Here is a 20,764-nt window from a genome sequence, read left to right on the forward strand (position 1 = left end):
GGGTGTGTATAAGGGAAGGGGGCGGTTGCAGCTTTAAAGGTGGCTAGTGGGGTTTAAAGGTGGAACGTGGAGGTGGGCAAGTCAATAAATTAACAAGGCGAGCCGAGCTTGAGCCAAACCGAGGGTCTGGCTTGGTTCTTAGAGCCCGTGTACGAGCTGAGAGCTGAAAATATTTGCTCTGTAAATCACACAACAAACATCACTTAAAATATGCTAAAATCTCTTCAAATTTAAAAATTGAATTTCTTTAACATGGATTTTTTGACATTAATATGCCACAATATATCATTGCATTGAGAAGTACTTATTAAATGTGAACTTAAAACTATTCCTGCCTCTGTTTCCTCACTGGTGACAGTGCCATTAGTGAACCAAGAGGTAAGACACTTGTCATGTTAACACTTTATGTGGCCCTGATTAAAAAAGAACAACATTATAGTCTATTAAATCAAACACAATAGGTTTTTGCACAGCTGGTATTTTGAACTCACGCAATTGAAAGTGCTTTCATACATGATAATCAAGAAAAAATAAATTTGGGAGAAATAACATTTTCCTAAGGTCACACAATTTGAGTGGGGAAAAGCAATTTATCCAGATTTTCTGGTTTCACCTTGAACAAATTATCTACTAAATGGGTATCTATTTGCCTTTCTTTTTTATGCTAATGCTTTGTTTTTGAGTCTTTGTGTATTTTTATACAGTTTTTGAATAGTACAAACTCAACCTGAAGGTTTTGGAGCGCTTTACATGAACACCAGTTACATTACACAAGGTCACGTTCATTTTGTTTTTTTAGGCAATGGGGAGATTAAGTGACTTAACCATAATCACAGGTGGTCAGCCGAAACCAAGACTCAAGCCTGGTTCCAAAGTTATAAAGTCAGTAGCTCTGGCCATAACAATAGGGAATAAGAAGAGATTCTCATTCAGGAGATTACACAGATTTGCATGGATCCTTCCTGACATTTTTGCAAGCACTGATAGAGTCTGGTATCCTGTGTTTCCAGTGGAAAGACACATTTAATACACATTTAGGGGCCACAGGTGGACTACTGTTTGAACTAGAAAGATAACATGATATTCTTCTACACTACTTATTGATTCAAGAGTACTGAATTTTTTGTAGTTTTCCAGATTGCCAACAAATGACAAATGGGGAGGAAAGAGTGGTCAAAGACAGACACAAATGTTATGTATCTGGTTTGAGTAGTTATGAATTACTGGATGAGTACATGTCCATCTCGTGGTCCTTAAAGTATTACTGTGAATTCAATCCATTTTGGGACCATGGTATGTGGGATGAAGTAATGATGCCAACCATGTAGGACAAATGTCATCAGGGAAATCTATCCATGGAGAAAGCTGTACCTAAAGCCAAATGATTGCTTGGGTTAAGGAAACAAAAAAGGATAAGAAGGAAGAGATATGTATTGGTTACTTACCAGGTTAGGTAAGAGAAGTATACGCTGTGAAAATGTTAGGTGAAAAGATCAAGAGAGTACCTTTGGAGACATGTTCCAGATTACAAGTGGTGCCCAGCTGTGGAAACGGACACAAAGGAGTATGGAAAGTCTGCATCTTTCACCATGGGTTTTCACCAAACAAGAGCCTTGGGGAGAGGTTACAGAAGAAAGGAAGAAGTGCTATGCTTGCAAAAAGAAGAGAAATGGTCAGAAACTATAACAATAGTAGATGATGTTTGTCACAAAAGTTGGTGAAAGGATTGAGTAACCCCTACTGCAGATAATTTGTTAGACAACGTTAAGGAGTTGGTAGGTTGGCTCATAATAAAATTGAAGTAGCAGTAAATGCAAGTTGGAATGAAGAAGAAGGAAAGAATAACAGTACAAGACGGGGGATCTTAGTGGAGAAACAGGGACCAGCATTGGGCAAAAGCTGGCCAACAGGTCACGATCCCAACATTGTCCTAGCAGTTAAACAGAGAAAACAGAGAGGATTTAAGCACTTAAGGTGGTGTGGCCAAGATGATGTTATTTAGGTGCTGTGTAGTACAAAGGGGAATGCCTGTCAAGACAGGCTGTAAGAAAGGGTGTGCACACCTACAGTCATTTTAGAAAATTTTAGAAAAGTGAGAAAATATTTACATGGTAATGATGGGTGCCTCGCCAACGTGTTGGAACAGGCAGTGTAACTCTTCTACGAAGTTATTGCTTCCCTCAGCTCTTTGATGTTTGTTATATTATTAAATAATAGTGGTGGCTTAGGGTACACACTTGAGGCTTTAAAGTCTTAGTTGGAGATTGACTGTGGGATTAGACTCTGCCAGGCGTAGTGGTATTATCTGGAGCGTACACTGCTGGAATTGCGGCAATACACATATTTCCTCTTACAGATGCTGGGAACTGAATTACTTATAAGCCCCATGCCAAATTTATTACACGAAGACACAGTCATACATACAAATAAAACAAATTCTAGCTTACACGTCAAGAATTTTCAAGGACACGAGGCAAGGATTATACTTCTTGTTTCTTCACTACAAATTTTCAGCATCCAATCACAGTAAATTAAAACAAAAATTACATTACCTGTGTAACCCATAATACACATATCACATTCCCCAGTCACAGAAGTGTATCCCATTTAAATACGGTATGCCACCATATTGTGTACTCTTTCTTTGTGAACAGTCTCTTAAGTACAAAACGTATATATGTATAAAACATAGTGGCGATCGCCACTAGGTAGTTGTTGTTAGGACCATTTTTTTCCATACACAGAGCATTTTTTGTTTTGCCACTAACTTTGGTGCCTCTTAATGAATCTTCATAAAATTTTCAAAACTTTGGTCAGTTCAGCTTCCTTGTCGAAATTTTCTGGGTGATCCGTCAAGTGGGGGCCGAAAAAAAAACGGGGGTTCCCAAAACACTTTGTCCTCATTCTGTGTCCATGGGATTTTTCAAAATTTTGAACACAACTACAGCCCGAACCGCTGAACGGTATTACACCAAATTTGGCAGAAAGCTAGATCTTGCTCCTGAAAGCACACTTTTTGTGATTCAGTAGTTTCTGAGATTTTAGAGTAAAAAATATATATATATATATATATATATATATATATATAGAGCCGTGGATTCACAGACTCAGATCTGCAGATTCAGGGGAAAAGCAAGGCCCTGGTTGGCTGGCCACAACCTGACAGAAAAGTTGCTACCGCCATTTTGTTTGTCACATCGGCTTGGGGGTGGGAAAAGAAGAGTGAAAAAACACCTAAGGGGTCAGGATACAAGTATCCTGACCCCAGACCCCTCACTCTTCTTTTCCCACCCCCAAGCCGATGTGACAAACAAAATGGCGGTAGCAACTTTTCTGTCAGGTTGTGGCCAGAGGTCCATCTCGCACGGAACACCCACACTGTGCAATTGTCGAAAAACGGAAGGATTCAGCTTCCAGTCACGGGAATCCCATTGATAACGGGAGTTACAATCGGCTACTATGTCCTCTTGCCTGGGAGATATTCCACCATGATACATATGCGAAGGCTGAGCGAAAAATGCCAAAAATCCTTGGCAATTTCTGCTAGAAGACAGGATTTCTTCCCTCCTAGCTTATTAACATAGCAAACCACTGAGATGTGTCCATCCTCAGTAGTATGCAACAATCGCCTTTCTGGGGGGAGAAGCTCTTGATGGCAAAAAAGCCCGCCAGGAGTTCCAAACAATTGATGTGGAGACTCAGTTCTGCTTCCAGCCAACATCCCCATGTTGAAAGCGAACTACATCTCAGTCTCCAGCCCCGTCTGCTGGTATCCGATTCAGTCACTATGTCCTTAAAGGTAATGAAAAAGGCCTTGCCATTCCAGGGCTCCAGGTGTTCCATCCACCACCTTATCTCCATCCTGACTTCTACTGACAGGAGAACCTGTTCCGAATAAGACATACCTTCCCTCATGTGCTGAATGATTAGCCTCTTGAGAGCTCTGTAGTGGAGGGGACCCGGAAAAATGGCCTGGATTGAAGATTTAAGAAGTCCCACAATCCTAGGGATGACCTCAAAGGTACAGTCTGTTTGGATAATGCAGACCTCAATTCCCTCTTGATGTTGCAAATTTTATGGGAGGGAAGAATCAAGTGTGAACTGAATCTATCTGGAAACCCAGGAATTCAATCTGCTATGAGGAGGGCAACAGGGATTTCTGAGAATGTATTTGGAAGCCCAAGCTATTAAAAAGTTATACTGTCCAAAAGAGATGAATCAAGAGTGTTTGTGGATCCTGTGCCATCAACAGGAGTTCGTCTAGATATACTATCCGTCAAACTCCGTGGGGTCTGATTGACTCCACCACTGGTCTCATCAGTTTGGTGAAGCACCAAGCGGCTGAACACAGCCCAAAAGGGAGAGCCTTGGATTCAAGAAATTGGCCTTGCCACCTGAACTGCAGAAATCTCCTGTGCAGAGGGAAAATGGGTATGGACAGATAAGCATCCTTGAGGTCCAAGTGGACCATCCAGTCGCCTTCTTGCAGAATCTCTCTTAGCATATGAATTCCCTCCATTTTGAAATAACTGTGTAAAATCCAGACATTAAACTCTTTGAGATTCAGTACTAGATGATGTCCACCCTCTTTCTTACCATGAGAAAAATGGGGCTGATAAAACCTTTGGGGTGAGGACTGGAAAAACATACATTTGTTTTGGTGGGTACGATTGAATTGGAGTATTGTAAAACTTCAGTTTGAAACCTCGAATGGTCTCTAAGACCCAAGGATCACCAGTGATTTGTTTCCAGTTGTCTGAAAACATAGCCACTCTTACTCCCAAGATTACCTCTGAAAAGGGAATAATTCTTACCAGAATATCCTGCGTCTTGTATTACTCCTTGTTGCCCACGATGGGATCCTAGGCAGAAGCGAAGGCATTCCCCTCTGGAATGTGTAGGGTAGAAGGTGGGTTCTGTTGATATTCCATAATCACCACCTCTACAGTGAATGTTGTAGCCTTGTTGAGAGCCTTGGAAGGAACCTTGGATTGGCGTGCACCCTCATAGCATCCAGCCCTTGCAAAAAGGCCTCTCTTAAAAACCTTCTAAAGGGACATTTGCCCCTTATCGATTGTGGAGTACGTAGAGCAAAATTAGTGAATTCTTTCACAAAAGGTCATCCAAACAGGAACCTTTCGGCTACAGGACCAGTCTCCGAGGTAGCCAAATCATTGAGTTTTGGATCGATCCGCAAAAGGATTGATCTGCGGCATTTGGAAGATAAAGCACTGTTGATGGTTCCAAGTTGGCTTATAGCTCTCTGTGCCCAACCAATCAAAATATCAGTATCCACTGGGGAATGGAAATCATTGGCAAGATAGGCTAATTCTACAATTTTACTTAACAGACCGACAATGTCCAGGAGTTTATATTGGCAAATACAGCATGCCCTATCAAGGCCTTTCTTAGGGTCCTTGGTGTTGTACCCGACCATAGTGTGGTCTACTTCTGGCGTATCAGAACCTTACCCTCCAAGTCTGGTCGAGGGCATTCCACCCCCAGGTGAGCGTACACTTCCTTATTGAAACTCTGCCGATGATGAGATTTTACATATTTTTCCACCTCAGGAGGCGCGGTCCAGTTAGATACTCTGAGGTGGATAATTTCTGTGGGCTCAAACATAAGAACTCTAGGAGGTTTAGGCAGGGTCACCCGTTTCTTTATACTGAGTCTTGGTTTGTCTGTGTCATCGCTATCAGTGTGAGAGGAGTCAGAATCATAAGAGTTAGATGAGGAAGTGTGAGCAGGGGAAGTCTCAGGATGTTGAGGCGGGCTATAATCATGTTCATTAGCTCTCTTGTGGTGTAGTTTATCAAAAGCCTGCGCTTGAACATCAGACTGGGCTTTGCCCTTACCCAGCTGGGTAAGTTCCTCTCCAATATGCATGGCACCCAGTTAACCATCCTTTATGGCGGACTCAGTCAAGTAGTTGTCCTGTAAATGAACCCAAAGTCCAGACAAGGGCATAACTTACTGATTGCTGCACCCTGCAGTCCAAAGCCTCCACCAAATCCAATTCCAACTGGTTGCCGTTATCATCAGGGAAGAATTTCCCATCTGCCCCATAAGGGTCCCACTGAGCCATTTTCTTGATTGTAGGCAAAACTGGGGGAAAAAACGTGCAAGAGAGAGAGGGGGAGTGTAACCCCTGTCAGGCAAGGGTTGGTGTGCCTCAGTTAAAATGTGGAGGGAGCTGTCTGGAAGCACTCTAGGCCAAGCCTCAGGTCAAGTCCCACAAGCTTGTGCTCACTGCAAGCAGAGCGTCAGGGGAGCGAGGAAATATTGCCCAATACACAGAGGAAAATGAGGAGAGTGCAGACGTGAATGTGAGCACTCTGAAAATAAAGTCATGAGCGTTGCGCATGCACTCTGCACATGTGCGCTGTGACAGTGCCAGCGGAAAGAGTAATAGGACTGTGTTCGTCTGAGATGAACATGTCTGCTCTGTGCTACCACTCCATTGACGCAATGCGTGGTGGCTAGAAATGTTGAGCGCTAGGGAATTTAGGGCCAGATGTAGCAAACAATTTACGAGTCGCAAACGGCGAAAATCGCCGTTTGCGAGTCGCAAACGTGTGTTTGCTATGCAGAAATGCATTTTGCGAGTCGGAACCGACTCGCAAAATGCATTTCCGACTCGCAAATAGGAAGGGGTGTTCCCTTCCTATTTGCGACTCGCAGTGGTATGCAATTCCATTTGCGACCACGTATGCGGTCGCAAATGGAGTCGCAGTTACCATCCACTTGAAGTGGATGGTAACCCACTCGCAAACTGGAAGGGGTCCCCATGGGACCCCTTCCCCTTTGTGAGTGGACCCAAAAATATTTTTTCAGAGCAGGCAGTGGTCCAAGGGACCACTACCTGCCCTGAAAAAATCGGAAACTAAAGGTTTTGGTTTTTTTTTCTAAGTGCAGCTCGTTTTCCTTTAAGGAAAACGGGCTACACTTGGAAAAAAAAAAACTGCTTTATTTAAAAGCAGTCACAGACATGGAGGTCTGCTGTTCCCATCAGGCCTCCATCCCCGTGAGTGCCCAGAGTCGCTATGGGGGCGCAAACTGCGACCCACCTCATTAATATTAATGAGGTGGGTCTTTGCGACCCCATAGCGACTCGCAGAAGGTGTCTGAGACACCTTTCTGCATAGCAAATTGCGACTTGCAATTTGCGAGTCGCACGGACTCGCAAATTGCAAGTCGCAATTTGCTAGTTTCCTACATCTGGCCCTTAGTGTCAGGAGATGTGCAACAAAACCTGGGGAAGGGCACTGAATTGCATCGCTGAAATATGCTCAAAGCATAATTAATACAGTAAAGCTGCATATCTTCTGCTACAGTAAGTATATGATCATTCACTGAATGAGTAATGTAAGAAATTAACATAACATCGTATAACAGAATGAAAGTACGTATCTGGCTGCGCAGCAGCAAAGAAAGAGGACACAATATGGTGGCAAGCTATATTTATATGGGATACTCTCCTGTGATTGGGGCATATAATATGTGTATTATGGGGTACATGGGTAATGCAGTTTTGGTTGTACATTACTGTGATTGGCTGCTGAAAATTTGTAGTAAAGAAAAGAGAAGCACAATCAGAGCCTCCTGGATTAACATAGACTCTATATTCAATGTTAAAGAAAAAAGGTTGACTGTTGTTTTCAGCAGATTAGCTGTGTATTAAATAAAATAAGGTCTTCTGCTGGCAGCATAAGCATCTCTGCTGAATTGAAGATGCTGATGGGCATTCATGTCTGCTTGAGAATGGCTAGCCCATGAACGGTAACAACTACATCCACAGATGGAAACAAATTCAAGACGTCTTGGGGAGAGAAGCAGGGCCCGGCATGTCTGACAGTGGACTGGGCTAGTTAGGATGCTAGCAGCACCAAGAGACTTTGATGTTACAATGCAGCCACAAAAACGATAAGAACATGCAGCTGTGCATCGCATGACAATAGCGCTCACTCCTGCCATTTTCCCATGACATCAGAGCATTCTCTTGCGTGTCGAGTGATGAGGCCACGTTCCTGCTCATCTTAGGGGAAGAGCACAATATCCTGCGCTTGTGGCGTGACTGCACACCTCAGCCTCCCTGTGTGTTATGAGTGTTTACTTCCGACGGCTCCTCGTGACTTCAGTGCTCATTTATTTTTTTAAACGTATATCACCTGCACCACAGGTAAAAAAAAAAAGGATGAGCATGGCCTTGCTTTAGCGCACCTCAACGTGCCTGTCTCTCACTGCACGAGCATCTTACAGGTGCTAGGTATTATTAGGCCGTATTGATGTTTTGTGTAGGGCTTTTCAGGGAAGCAACAAAGGGAATAGTGCGAGCAGCCGACGTGAAAGGCTGAACCGGAGTATTTACAATTAGAATGAAAAGCTGGCTTGGGAACTGCTCTCAGGGCAGTAGTCTGACATTGCGCTCCTCATCATCAAGGCTGACACGCTCATTCTGTGTGGTTTTGCTGCAGGATGTTCGACGTGGGAGGCCAAAGGTCGGAGCGCAAGAAGTGGATCCACTGCTTTGAAGGCGTCACCTGCATCATCTTCTGTGGGGCTCTGAGTGCCTACGACATGGTGCTGGTGGAAGACGAGGAAGTGGTGAGTGTCGCCTCTCTTCTTAGGTGCTGACTGTGGAGGGTTTTTGATCTGGAGAGGGTGTGTGTGTGCCTCTAACTAGCCCCACGGCTGGGTCTCAGTACTTTAATTTTGTGGGTTACAGCCGGTCTGGACACCATTTATTTAGTATTCGCACTCGTGTATTAGAGCGAGTGCCCATATGGTGAATGTGACGAGGGACTCGGCCTCAGCGCTTCACCCGTGACGTCACCACTGGAAGAGTGAGGCGAGTTTGAGCTGGCTCCTTTAAGGGAGATGGGGCGGGGGTGTGAGCGGGGGTTCTTGTGACAAACCGGAGGAGAAAGGGTGACGGGCAGCCCACCCCCAAACTTAAGAGGACCCATTCTAGTGACACAATACGCGTGGGGTGAACGGCTATGAGCTGCACCAAGATATACAGGCAATTTTCAGGAGCATGTCAATGTGTCTAAAGCGAAGTGAATAGCTCCCTGGGGCCTAGCGCATCAAAGCTATGAGCATGAATAAATGGAAGCCCCGCGGCTGGTGCTGGAGAGAGCTGCGACACAAATGTAAACTATCCTAATGGTTAATAAACAACTACAACGGTTCATTAACTAATGAACATGTACCCAGTCAAGCGAGTGGGTATGTGGAGAAGGCATCGAGGTGGCTGCGCCCATTCCCGAACAGGGCAAAGCGGAGGCACTTTAAAATTACACATAGTTACGCTAACTCACAAAACGGGCCGAAGTCGGTCTGTGCATTGAATGTTGGGCAGTCTTAAATGCTAACAATAACGACATACAGTCATCTGCAGTATGGTAAGGACATAGGTCGCTGATCCCGACTTTGGTGTCAACGCGATAAAACCCTCTCCTGTATACATCACACCGCACCTAGCGTACGGTGGGGGGAGGGAGGCTGTTAGGCACGCAAAAGTCCCGCGTGCAAGCAAGGGGTTACATGTATATTGAGAGGGGACATCTCCTTCTGAGAGAGAGATTTACATGCTCAAGTACTCCAACATAAAAACATAAATGCCTCTATTCCTACCGACTCAGATGTCCGTCTGGATCCCACTCTTGCTCCTTCCCGTCCCCAGGGAGCTCCTGCTTCCCAGCACCTCGCCCAGACATTGCCCCTATCTAGTCCCCCCTCATTGCCTAGATTTCCGAACATCTAGTATATCAACGTGGCATGCAGTGGAGAGCATGCATGCATTGAACTACGTAGCTTCTGCCTTGCTGTTATTTGATTCACCTGGGTGGACTACCCCCCTCCTTCCCAGTCAGTGAAAACTGCCCAGATGTGGGTGGCAACATTATTTTAATGTCTCAGCATCATGTCCTGTACTTGTCTACATTCAGGAAGGAACTGTCCCTTCTGCCATGCCGGCATTATCCCACAGGGTCGCAGAATAGTGATCTGTGTGCAGAGGAAGAGAGGTTGCTATGATCCAACCATGCTCCTACAGTCTCATCCTTGGCGTGGGCTCCTACAGTGTGGGGCTGGTTTGAACATGATTGCCGGGGCTGATTTTAGGTTTCAGTCCGGCCATATTTGAATCAGAAATAGTTGTAAATGTGGGTGATGACGCAAAATCATATTTCCTTTTTGCTATTTGATCCCACCTCCTTTCTTATTTTTATCTTCCGATCATGCTTCCTTTTCCAAACATCTGTTTTCCACATATCCAAAACTGCCTCCTCCAGCAGTCTCATCTTCACTGTTACTCCAACATGAGAGAGACTATGAGAGCAAATGTCATAATATTTGCAAGACAAACAATACCTTATTTCTTGGAGCTAAGCTGGGACAATATCGTGGAAAATGTAGGAGTGTGATGTGTGAACTACCTATTTCCAAAACCACACCCCAATTTCTTCTCCGTGGTCTTGTAGCAGGCCTGTGGAAGTACTCCTTGATGTCCCAGTCTTCAGCCCCTTCTGTGGGTCTTTGATACAGAGGTCAACCACTCTAGCTTGGTTCTCAAACACTTCCTGGAGTCCAGATACCTTCCTTCCAGGGTATTTACATGTTGGCATACCTGTATCGGCCTGCTTATATGATCCTGCTATTTTAGTTTATTGACACATTTTTTACAATCTTTGTTAAAAGTCCTGAGCTGATGCTTGCATACTGCTAGATATTCTTTTGCAACCCTCTCAAAAGCAGAATACAAGTATCACTTCACCAGCAGGATTCCGCTGTAGAGGGACTCAGACGGGTGCTAAATTGGGCTCTTGGAGCTTGTGCTACGGAGGAACTGGGAGCTGTATACAAAAAACATATTTTCCTGTTTTTTTATGTTAACGTGGCATAAACACAGCCAATGACATTTGTGTTTGTCATTTTTTTTTTAATACATTGCTTATTGCGAGGTTATAAAAGCTAAAACCTTACAAAGTACACTGTTATTATTCTTTCCTTGCCCTTTACACCTCAGGGCATAAAGGTTCTTTCCCAGAGTTTTACACTGTACGTTCCATTTTGCTCGTGTCTAACACTGGTATCTAAAGATTATCAGTACACAGAGCTGACCAAGGAGTTTGTAGCTCACAGGTACCAGATCGGTTGCTCGATCTGCTTTGGAAGGCTAGGATGAACCAGAGGCTTGGTTTGAGCTATCCCTGGTTCACGTACTATGAATAGATGATCATCATTGCTGGGAGAGTTTATGAAGCACGTCCAACACTGGATGGTTTACATAAGCGTATCAATGACTCCATTGACTCTGTCCTAAAACAAGCCCACCTGACACGCAATGCATGTAAATCAAAGATCAAATCATAAACTTTTTTCTGTTGTCGAGAACAGATACTATAAGTAGCAATATAACACTTTCAGAGAGGCAGTCAACGAATTAGCAAAGAGTGACCAAGAAACATACCCTCGTGCATCATGGCCACCCAAAAGCCATAATGTTTCAATTGAGACATTTCAGCTCGGACAGTCTAGTGCCTGTAATCTCCCTCTGGTGGGCCTTCATTCAGATCCTAGTCTGCGCCGAGCTTTTTACTGGGCAATGTCATCCTCAAAATAAGAACCCAAGCACACCCTCGAGTGATTTTAGGCACCCACGGCTATCCTGCAGGGTAGTTTGCCCACGGAAGACAGGCTATCCTGTTGCCTACATTGTTCACTAAGGTTCTGGGTGTGGAGCTTTTCTGTATTTTTTCAGCAGTCAAGAGCATCTGACGTCTGTGGAAATACCAGACTGTTTGCTTTAAGCTAATGAAGGAGCTCCAGAGCTGTTCTTGTGAAAAAAGCTTTGTGGTCAACAACTCTATCGTTGCTTTATTTGAGTGAGAACCGACTAGAGGTGAAAGGCTGAGGGCGCCTCCTTTCCGAGCTGATCGGGCATGCCTCAGGAGTCCAAAGTGAGAAGTTGACTCTTGTACATCCTTGAACACTCGAAACATCACCAACCAACTACTGGACATGTCAAGCATTCGGGGTTCAATGTGAGATTGGCGGGTATGAAAAGACCAAATAAACAGACGATTTCTAGAGGTGAAAGTATAGAAAGAGTCAAAGGAATACGTTGTTATTGAGTTATAAAAGAGAGGAGAGGCAGTGTTTACTTCCAGCGAATAGAACAAGTGGATATTTACTGTAATTTCGGGGTTTCAAAATGATACGAGAAAGAGGCAGTGTAAATGAAGGTAGCTATGTATGTATGTAACACTTTTTCTAAAGTAGGTAAACTGTATAGCATATACTAGTGAAAACCCTAGAGGAGCATCTAAATTCACGGCCGACCCTTTACCGTATAAGGGCCAGGGTTGAACTTAGATGTTCCTCCGGTGTTTTAATTAGTATAATGTCAGATCAACAAACAAGGCAGATCACTGGTTCAGATGCAAAGCAGATGGAAGGTGGTGTACAGAATGGTTTATAACTCGTTATGCTGAAACTACAGTTGCCATTTCTAAGACACACATTAAAGCAGGCTGTGCAGGTGCATGTGGCATCGGTCACTAGAAGTGCCTTCCTTCATGGACTCTGGTAAGCAGCAGGCTTTAGGTACACAAGACCGAGTATACGTTTAACATTGTGCTCTTTTTTTCATAGAATCGCATGCATGAATCCCTTCACCTCTTCAATAGCATCTGCAACCACAAGTTCTTTGCTGCCACCTCCATCGTCCTCTTCCTCAATAAGAAAGATCTCTTTGAGCACAAGATCAAGAAGGTTCATCTCAGTATATGCTTCCCCGATTATGATGGTGAGTAGGAATTGATGGGGTGCATAAATCAGACATACAGACGATGCCGAGTACAACAGGATGGAAGACATTGAAGCACAAACTTTAATAAATGTGGGAGGAAAAACCATAAGGCAGACTGACGGTATCTTCAAGTCAATGAAAAGAAATGTGATCGTGGTCCATCTCTGTGTCATTTTTATCTTTCTTTAGCCGTTACAGTGGTTCCGTATCTTTGTGGAGTACAATACTAATGGCTGGACATTACACAGTAGTAAGATTGCACATTAGTTAATAAATTGCAATTTACATGTAGGATAATTCCCATACAGAAAAAAACATACAAGTGCCACATTGTTAACACAATGCTACATTTGCCCTGGTGCCTTGCCTCCGTGTTTTACAGTAAAGAACAGCCTGATTCCATTTGCTAAAGATTAATGTAGGACTTTACATGAAAATATATAGAGTTGCCACATAGTTTCACAAGGTTGAAAGATGTTTAAAAGATTAAAAGAAGAAGAACCACCTCAACACTCCTTTCAGCAAGCGAAGATACTCTCCGATTTGTACCTGCCACAGAGGGTGCACACTGAGTGCCAATAGTCTGGAATTCCACATTCTTATTGCCCAGTCCTAGCACTATAATTATTAAATCTGAATTCTCTGCTCTGATCTTTTGTAGAAATCTCTGCATCACTGTTACTGGTGGATAGGTATGGTGCCGTTTTGAGTACACTTAAAGAGCCCAAGTATCTTAGATATTTGTTTCAAGGCAATCAATTTCCAGCACCTTCAGTAGGTCATTAGAGATATTCAATCTATTGCCCACTGTGATCAGCAGCAGCAAGTCTATTTAGAGCATCTGCCTATGTATTGCGCTCTCCTCTATGTTCTTGTTAAGCAAGTGCTCTTGCTCATAGCAGAAGACCATAGCTTTACTGCATCTCTCCCTACAAGACTCAAGCCTACTGTTAACTATTCGATATAGAAAAATACTCATGTTAACGATCTCATGAGACCATCCAGGTGTGGAGGTTTAGAGAAGACATTCCGAAATGTTGTTTTTAAAAGACTGGTTTGTAAAATGGAGACGTAATGTTAGTCTCAGCCCTCCCCCTTTCAGGGACGAAAAAAAATAATCTTGAGTAATATTTATACACTTTTTCTCCCAATGCCACTCATTCTATTGTCCAAAAAGTATTAATTTGCGCTAGCTACACTACTTACATCAGTACTCATTCCGTGCATACATACCAAACACCTGATCTAACACAACCACTGAACATTTTGAAAAATATATATGGCTTTAATTTTTTAATGTAAACAAAATAAATTACTGTCACATTTAAAATTCCAAATACGCAATCACACAATAAAAACAATATATATATATATATATATATATATATATATATATATATATAGAGAGAGAGAGAGAGAGAGAGAGAGAGAGAGAGAGAGAGAGAGAGAGAGAGAGAGAGAGAGAGAGAGAGAGAGAGAGAGAGAGAGATCCTCTGAGTTAATACAATTAGTCTCACAAACCAATGTATCTATCTTTTATGTCACAGGTCTCCATGAAATCATTGGATAACATAATCAGATCCCCGGTGCATTGCCTTTAAAATTTGTCGATGCGTTTCGGTGGACACTGCAAATAACAACCACTTTTTTCAGGACAATTTAAATATCACTTCACCAATATTCTGTCATATAATATCAGTTGATAATGTTATCATCATTAAGTTACGGGCACCAACCAGTCCCTTTCTCCTCAATGGGAAATATTTGGGTTTTCATCTACTTCACTATGTACTGGTGCAGAATCTCACCACCTACGTTTGCCTACGGTATCACCCTAACACAGAGTATTAGTGTGTTGTCCAACAAATACGTTCTACTCAGTGTTCACAGGAACAGAAATGAGTCAGTTTAAGATTAGGTGTTATCTTTGTTTTAGCACTTTTCAGATAACAGACGATAAAGCTGCACATTAGTCAGGAGGAAGCCCTGAAAGGTAGTGGAGTTCTTTCAGAGATGTATCCAAACCACCGGTGTTTTATAAGTATCTGTAACATACTTAGCAATGAGGACATGAAGATGCATGAATACTTAGACAACGCTTAAATCCTCAAAATCTCCTAACAACATTCAGTGACTCAAAACCTACCCAAGATAATCCAGAATTGTATTTCAAGTGGCTCCTTCAAACTGACCCAGATGATGGTCTAATTGTTCTTGTTCACCAACAAATCCAAACAAACACAGAGGCAAGCCTGGCTGTTCAACATGACCCCAGAGAACAAGTAATGCAAAGTCCTTTGGTTCCACCCTTGACAGACCTCACGCTCAAAAAAACACATGGCCTGCAAAAACAAGATAGTACAGTACCAACTGTATCATTTCAGTAAAGTGACTGCTTCCTTCCTGAACCTAAAACAACAGTGCAGACCATGGTACTAGATGGAGGCAACATTCTGCTTAACAGCCTCCCAAATAACATTCTGGCACCTATGAAAGGCATCCAGCAAACTATGGCACATCTCACTGTTGCATAAACTACAATTTTGCCGTAGTTCAACAATGTTTACTTCCATCCCATGGGTGACACAGGTTAGCATGGGTCAAGGCATCAAAGCTGAATGTGAACGTTTATTGTACCCCTGCAGAACCCTTCCCAATACACTGTTGCAGTAGAGCTCTTGATTTTGGGCTACTAATATTCCATGAAACAGGATCAGTGGCACTGTGGTAGCAGAAACAATCTTAATTATTTATTCACAATATCACACACATGCTGCACTATGAAAAATACCATTAACTAAGAGCAATTATTACATCAGGACACTTCTGTCTCTCAGTGCATCTAAAATAACTACACAGGATAGCATAAAAACGGCAAGATGGCATGTTGAGAGCAACAAGAATGAAATTAACATTTCTAAAATGTCATCTAAAGTCTAACACTGTAAAAGCTACTTCTATGTGCTACACCGAGAGAGCATGGAAAGTACAGCAAGTAGAGCAACTTCAACTCTAGAGTTTCTTAGAGAGACGAGACACACGGCATACCTTGTTGACAGCAAGAGCTGTTGTTATCAGCAGAGGCGTGAAGGCAGCGTTCCCTGAGAAGGGCAAACATGCGCTTCAGTAGCTAACTTCTTCCAGGACTGGAGTTTATCAGCATCAGGCAAGATGTAGCATATTCGAAGTGTGCTGGCAATAGGACTCAGCTTTACCAGCATCAGGTAAGATGAAGCACCTTTGAAGTGCGCTGGCAGAATCTTGATCGATAATCCGGGAGAAAGCCCTTTTTTCCCCAAGTGGCAGTCCTTATGTACTAAATCTTATAAGAAACCGGAATTTCTGACAATTTAAAAAAATGTCTGACATAAATTATGTGCAACGTGGTGTGTTTCCCAAAGGTTTCCTTATGAATATATATAGTGAGAGGACGTAAATTCAGAATACACTATTTTGGCTGTATTTGTTCTTATTTAACCTTGACATGGTGATAAGTAAACACTTGTCCCAGACTGATGTCGCATCAGGTGTTACATCTATGTCACTAGCCAAATTACTTGACACTTTCACAGTTCTTAGAAGGATAAGGCTAGACAACATCGGCATTAAGTGGCAGACATGTCAATGATTCTGCATAAGTCGGGAAAGATGGCAACTTCCATTGTCTAAAATTGAGAAAATGGCAACTTCCATTGCCCAAGATGGAATATGGCACTACTTAAAATTGAGTCAGACCCTAGGGGCATTACATTATCATTAAGGGACTGACAAAATAAATTCACATTGCTGCAACCCTCAAGGACATACATTTGTTTCCCCTCCAGACCCATATCTTCAAGGCCAGGTGTCTTCACCTGCAACCCCATCATAAAGACAACGCCACACAAGGAACATGGACATATCAAGACTGGAAGCACGTACGTGCAAGGGATAAAAAGCAGAACTCAGGCCTTCTCCAGCAATAAACCCAGCATCTGCAATAATATTCACACCTGATGCCCCAACTCTACTCTAAATGAGGTATAAACACAAGAAAAATCACTTAAAGGAGTATTACTTCTATGCATTATTAATTACCTCCTAATTGCCTCACTTGACATGATCATAATCACATTCCTCAATTCTTGCACATAGTTCCGAGTCTGTTGATTCCTGTCTAGTTTAACACCATACAAGTAATACAAATATACCCAATCTAAATATAACCCCTATGTTGGTAGCAATGTGGAGTAACAGGGGTATCAGTCTACCTTCATCCATTTGGTTCATAGCTTTCAGGAAATGCCTGTACCATTAGTGCACAAACCACACATCATTATTATTCATTGTCCCTGTTAGATACAGAGATGAGTACTTCACACATAGAAGGTGAAATAGTGTCAGCTGGCAAAAAAAAACATACCCTGTGACAACAAGCCAGATTGAAATTTAGCACAGCATAGCACAAAAACTAAATATAGTGGCAGATCATGGAGCTTAGATTTTAAGACCATGTGCTTATTGCAGTCGGATCTGCTACAGAACTTCAGAGCCTCGAGATCCAGGTTACATGAAGCATGTCAGAGACAAAGAACGTGTAAACATAGGATCTGGAGCAGCTCACTGATCCAGCTTTTTCTTATTTGGTTGTTAGGACAATCAACAAACCTGTAGGAGAAACACTAGTGTGTACCACAAAGTCCATCCTCCTGGGAAATTTGAAGGATAAAGAGGAACTTTAGCTCTAATGTAACAATTAGAAAAATACAGCTCAGGTTTCCACTCAATAGGTATTATTGAGATGTTAAGAAGTATCTAACAAGCTCAGGTAGCCGGATAGATAGACTCGATGCTGGCAACAAAATCATAACAGAAGTTTGTGATGATGCATCTAATGGCTGCTGACTCAGCAAGTGATCTGATCTTCCATCTGAGCAAAATTGCAAAAGGGTAATGATATTCGCCTATGGGAATAATAACTGCAATTAATATTCAACTACATTTTTGTTAAGGCCAACAATTTTTTGGGATTTAGGGGAAGGGATGGTGCTTTGAGTTTAAGGATCTTGGGGCTGGTAATAGTAAGGGCAAATGGGTATAAGGCTAGATGTAGAGAATGGTAAAATGGAGGGAGGGGTCAAATGGTGTTTGGAAAGTTTGGCAGGCATACAAAGTATGGTCAACAAATACAAAAATCATACATAAAAAAAGTGACAAATGCTTTGATGTTTCTAGCAACAACATGGATTTCTTCCAGCTTGGATAAATGCAACATTCCCTTTCACCAAATCAGTAATGAAGGCATAATGCAGAGCTGGTAAGGGAAGGGGTTCTGAAAAGGCCTAGGCCTTCTCAAGCACAGGTTCAGGATCCATAATTCCCTGATGTCCAGTGCTGTTGTATTCTGCAGGCAGTATCCTTAGCTTTTCCTTGAATGTTATTCCAGTTCAATGATAGAATAAAGGATAATAATAAGGTGTGTTAAATGTCATGAATTGGCGGAGCTAACTATTCAGCAAAACACGATGCCAGTTTTCATAGCCATGCTTCCTTGTATCTAAATGATTTCTTTTCCTGCTTCCACACAGGCCCCAACACATATGAAGATGCTGCAAATTACATCAAGCTCCAGTTCCTTGATCTAAATATGCGCAAAGATATCAAGGAAATATACGGCCACTTAACCTGTGCCACGGACACACAGAACGTGAAGTTTGTCTTTGATGCAGTCACAGACATCGTCATCAAGGAAACCCTGAAGGATTGCGGCCTCTTCTAAAAGGACTGTTGTTTGATCCGGTAGTCCCTCTGACCTGACCCGTTTCAGAAGAGGAATGTTAGTGGCTAACGGTTAGCAATTCATAGCCACAAATCCCGCTCTTCTCTGAATGTAGGAAGGAGAAGAAAGAGCTGACTAATCACTAGGCAGCAAGTCTTCAAAGCATCTAGTTTCCAGAAGTAGTACATCTTTCAGAGATTCCCAATCGACCAGATGCACACTGTTAAACACCTGCATCACATCCACTGTAGCCTTCAAGAGGAGCATGGACTCTTCATCCCATTCTTTAAATGGCAACGTGCACACTAGTAGACAAGGGCTCGAAGCAGCATTACCCTAGTCTTTCACTGAACTTGGCACAATAAACGCGCCTGCAAACTGTGATACACAAATAACAGAAATGTAGATTTTATCAGCTGTTCAACTTGCACAACTTATAGATATGTCCTTCTTAAAGCAAGACAGATTTGAAGATTTTTACATGAACAGTTTGCTTCATTGCGGTATATCCATTTAGAACATCCAAGATCCTTGAGCAAATATGTTCATGGTACTGGGGTCGACCAAGTAGCCGTGGAGTCTTCCGTAACCACTGGCAGGAAGAATGCTTCGTTCAGGTTTGGACAGATCAGTATATTCTATCTGGATGGGCTTCACAATGAGCTGAATGGCTGGTCAATTTTGTGCTCACACAAAGACAAAAATCTCCTGCAATTGCGCAAACATCCTAATTGTAACTGAAAACATGTCTATTCTATGACACTTATAGCTCCGATCCCCTAGAGTGGTGGGGAAGATGTTTGACTAAACCTAGGCAACTTTTAATTAATCAGAATGTGTCAGTGAAACTCCATCTGGAGCTAGAGGAAGGTACTCAAACCTTGGTTTATAGGCCCCCCATTGTGAGTCTGCACCAAGTTCCAGGGATCTTTTGCCTTCCTCTTCCATCTACAGCCGTTGATTAATATGATAGTTACACAGTGCGGACTAGAGACTGTTGCAGTACCTGCAGCTGCAGTGTTTATGTACAGTAGCCATAAAATGGCAAGTATCAGCCATATGGTGAACAGCAATTGCCACTATACTCGACAAACACACCTAGAAGCCACATGAAAGCATGACCACGCATGAGCAACACCGCAACTTCTACCACCAGCCTCTGCAAGGACATAGTTTCTCTTAAATGCTGCACAGTACAAAGATAGGAAAAATTTAACTCCTACAACCTGCAGAGCTGGATCCGCATAGCGGTATGGAAGGATAGAAAATGGATCCTAAATTCTGGGCAGATTCAAGGAGGGCTCTCCATACATGGATACGCACTCAAGGCTGCCACATTCAACATTAGATTGAGAACGATGCACGAGTCCAGAGGGGTCATCAGTGCTCTTCAGTCTTATAGTTCTGTTTGCAGCTACTGAGCTTCAGTGCTAGATATTAGAGGTGCCACGGAGGCCACTGTAATCTCTTAGCAGCGTGTTTGTTCCTCAAATATCTGTTAATTAAATAAAAATCTTCAAATTCCTCACCTACAAAGGTGTATTTCTTTTGTGTACCGGCACCAGTGAAAGCAGCCATGATGAAGTAGTGTCATAACCGCTCTCATATTACTCCGCTTTTGTAGGTTGGTAAACGCCCAGATACCCATGGTAATGGGCGAGAGGATTCCATGATGGGCCTTAGCTTCGCTTGTTATATGATACGTAAACGTGTAGTGCTAACCACCATTTCTATGGCACTGTAGCACGTACTCAATCTGGACCACTTTTAGTGGGGGACTGGAAAGGCCATCAGTTTACTGGGTCTAATGTAATGTGCACTGCACCTTCAAGCTTTCATTTAGAGACCAAGTGGTTCTGTGGCTCGTGTGATTGAATTGTGTGAGCCTCTGGGCTCAGAATATTTCATACATTTACAAGGAGACCCGGTTTAAACCACATGGAACAAGACTCCTGGGCGTTTGCAACATTTATTGCCCGTTTTCAATCACTTGAGCATAAATGAGTGAGATTACCAACTTTAGTCGAGGAACTAGACTGCTGGCTTAAAGTAAACATTGAAGAAAGGTCACGACAATTCAAGGCCATCAATACTCCACCTCCAAGAGGGCTCCAAACTAGTAAGAACAGTTCAATAGAAGAAACACGTAAACCCAGGGTCAGTACCTACTACATTTTACAGAAATAGAC

At 42.7% G+C, this 20,764-nt stretch overlaps 1 protein-coding gene across 1 annotated transcript in view; it reads left to right on the plus strand.

Moving 5' to 3' along the window:
• GNAT2 (G protein subunit alpha transducin 2) overlaps window positions 1–20,106 on the plus strand; it is a 78,883-nt gene extending 58,777 nt beyond the window's left edge. The window contains exons 6-8 of the mRNA XM_069238357.1: window positions 8,478–8,607; window positions 12,661–12,814; window positions 18,385–20,106. Coding sequence (XP_069094458.1) covers window positions 8,478–8,607; window positions 12,661–12,814; window positions 18,385–18,575 — 475 coding nt within the window. The 3' untranslated portion in view covers window positions 18,576–20,106. The remainder of the gene's footprint in view (window positions 1–8,477; window positions 8,608–12,660; window positions 12,815–18,384) is intronic.
• The last annotated feature ends 658 nt before the right edge of the window (window positions 20,107–20,764 follow it).

The sequence above is a fragment of the Pleurodeles waltl genome, chromosome 6 (assembly GCF_031143425.1).
Source record: "Pleurodeles waltl isolate 20211129_DDA chromosome 6, aPleWal1.hap1.20221129, whole genome shotgun sequence".
In the NCBI taxonomy this organism is placed as follows: domain Eukaryota; kingdom Metazoa; phylum Chordata; class Amphibia; order Caudata; family Salamandridae; genus Pleurodeles; species Pleurodeles waltl.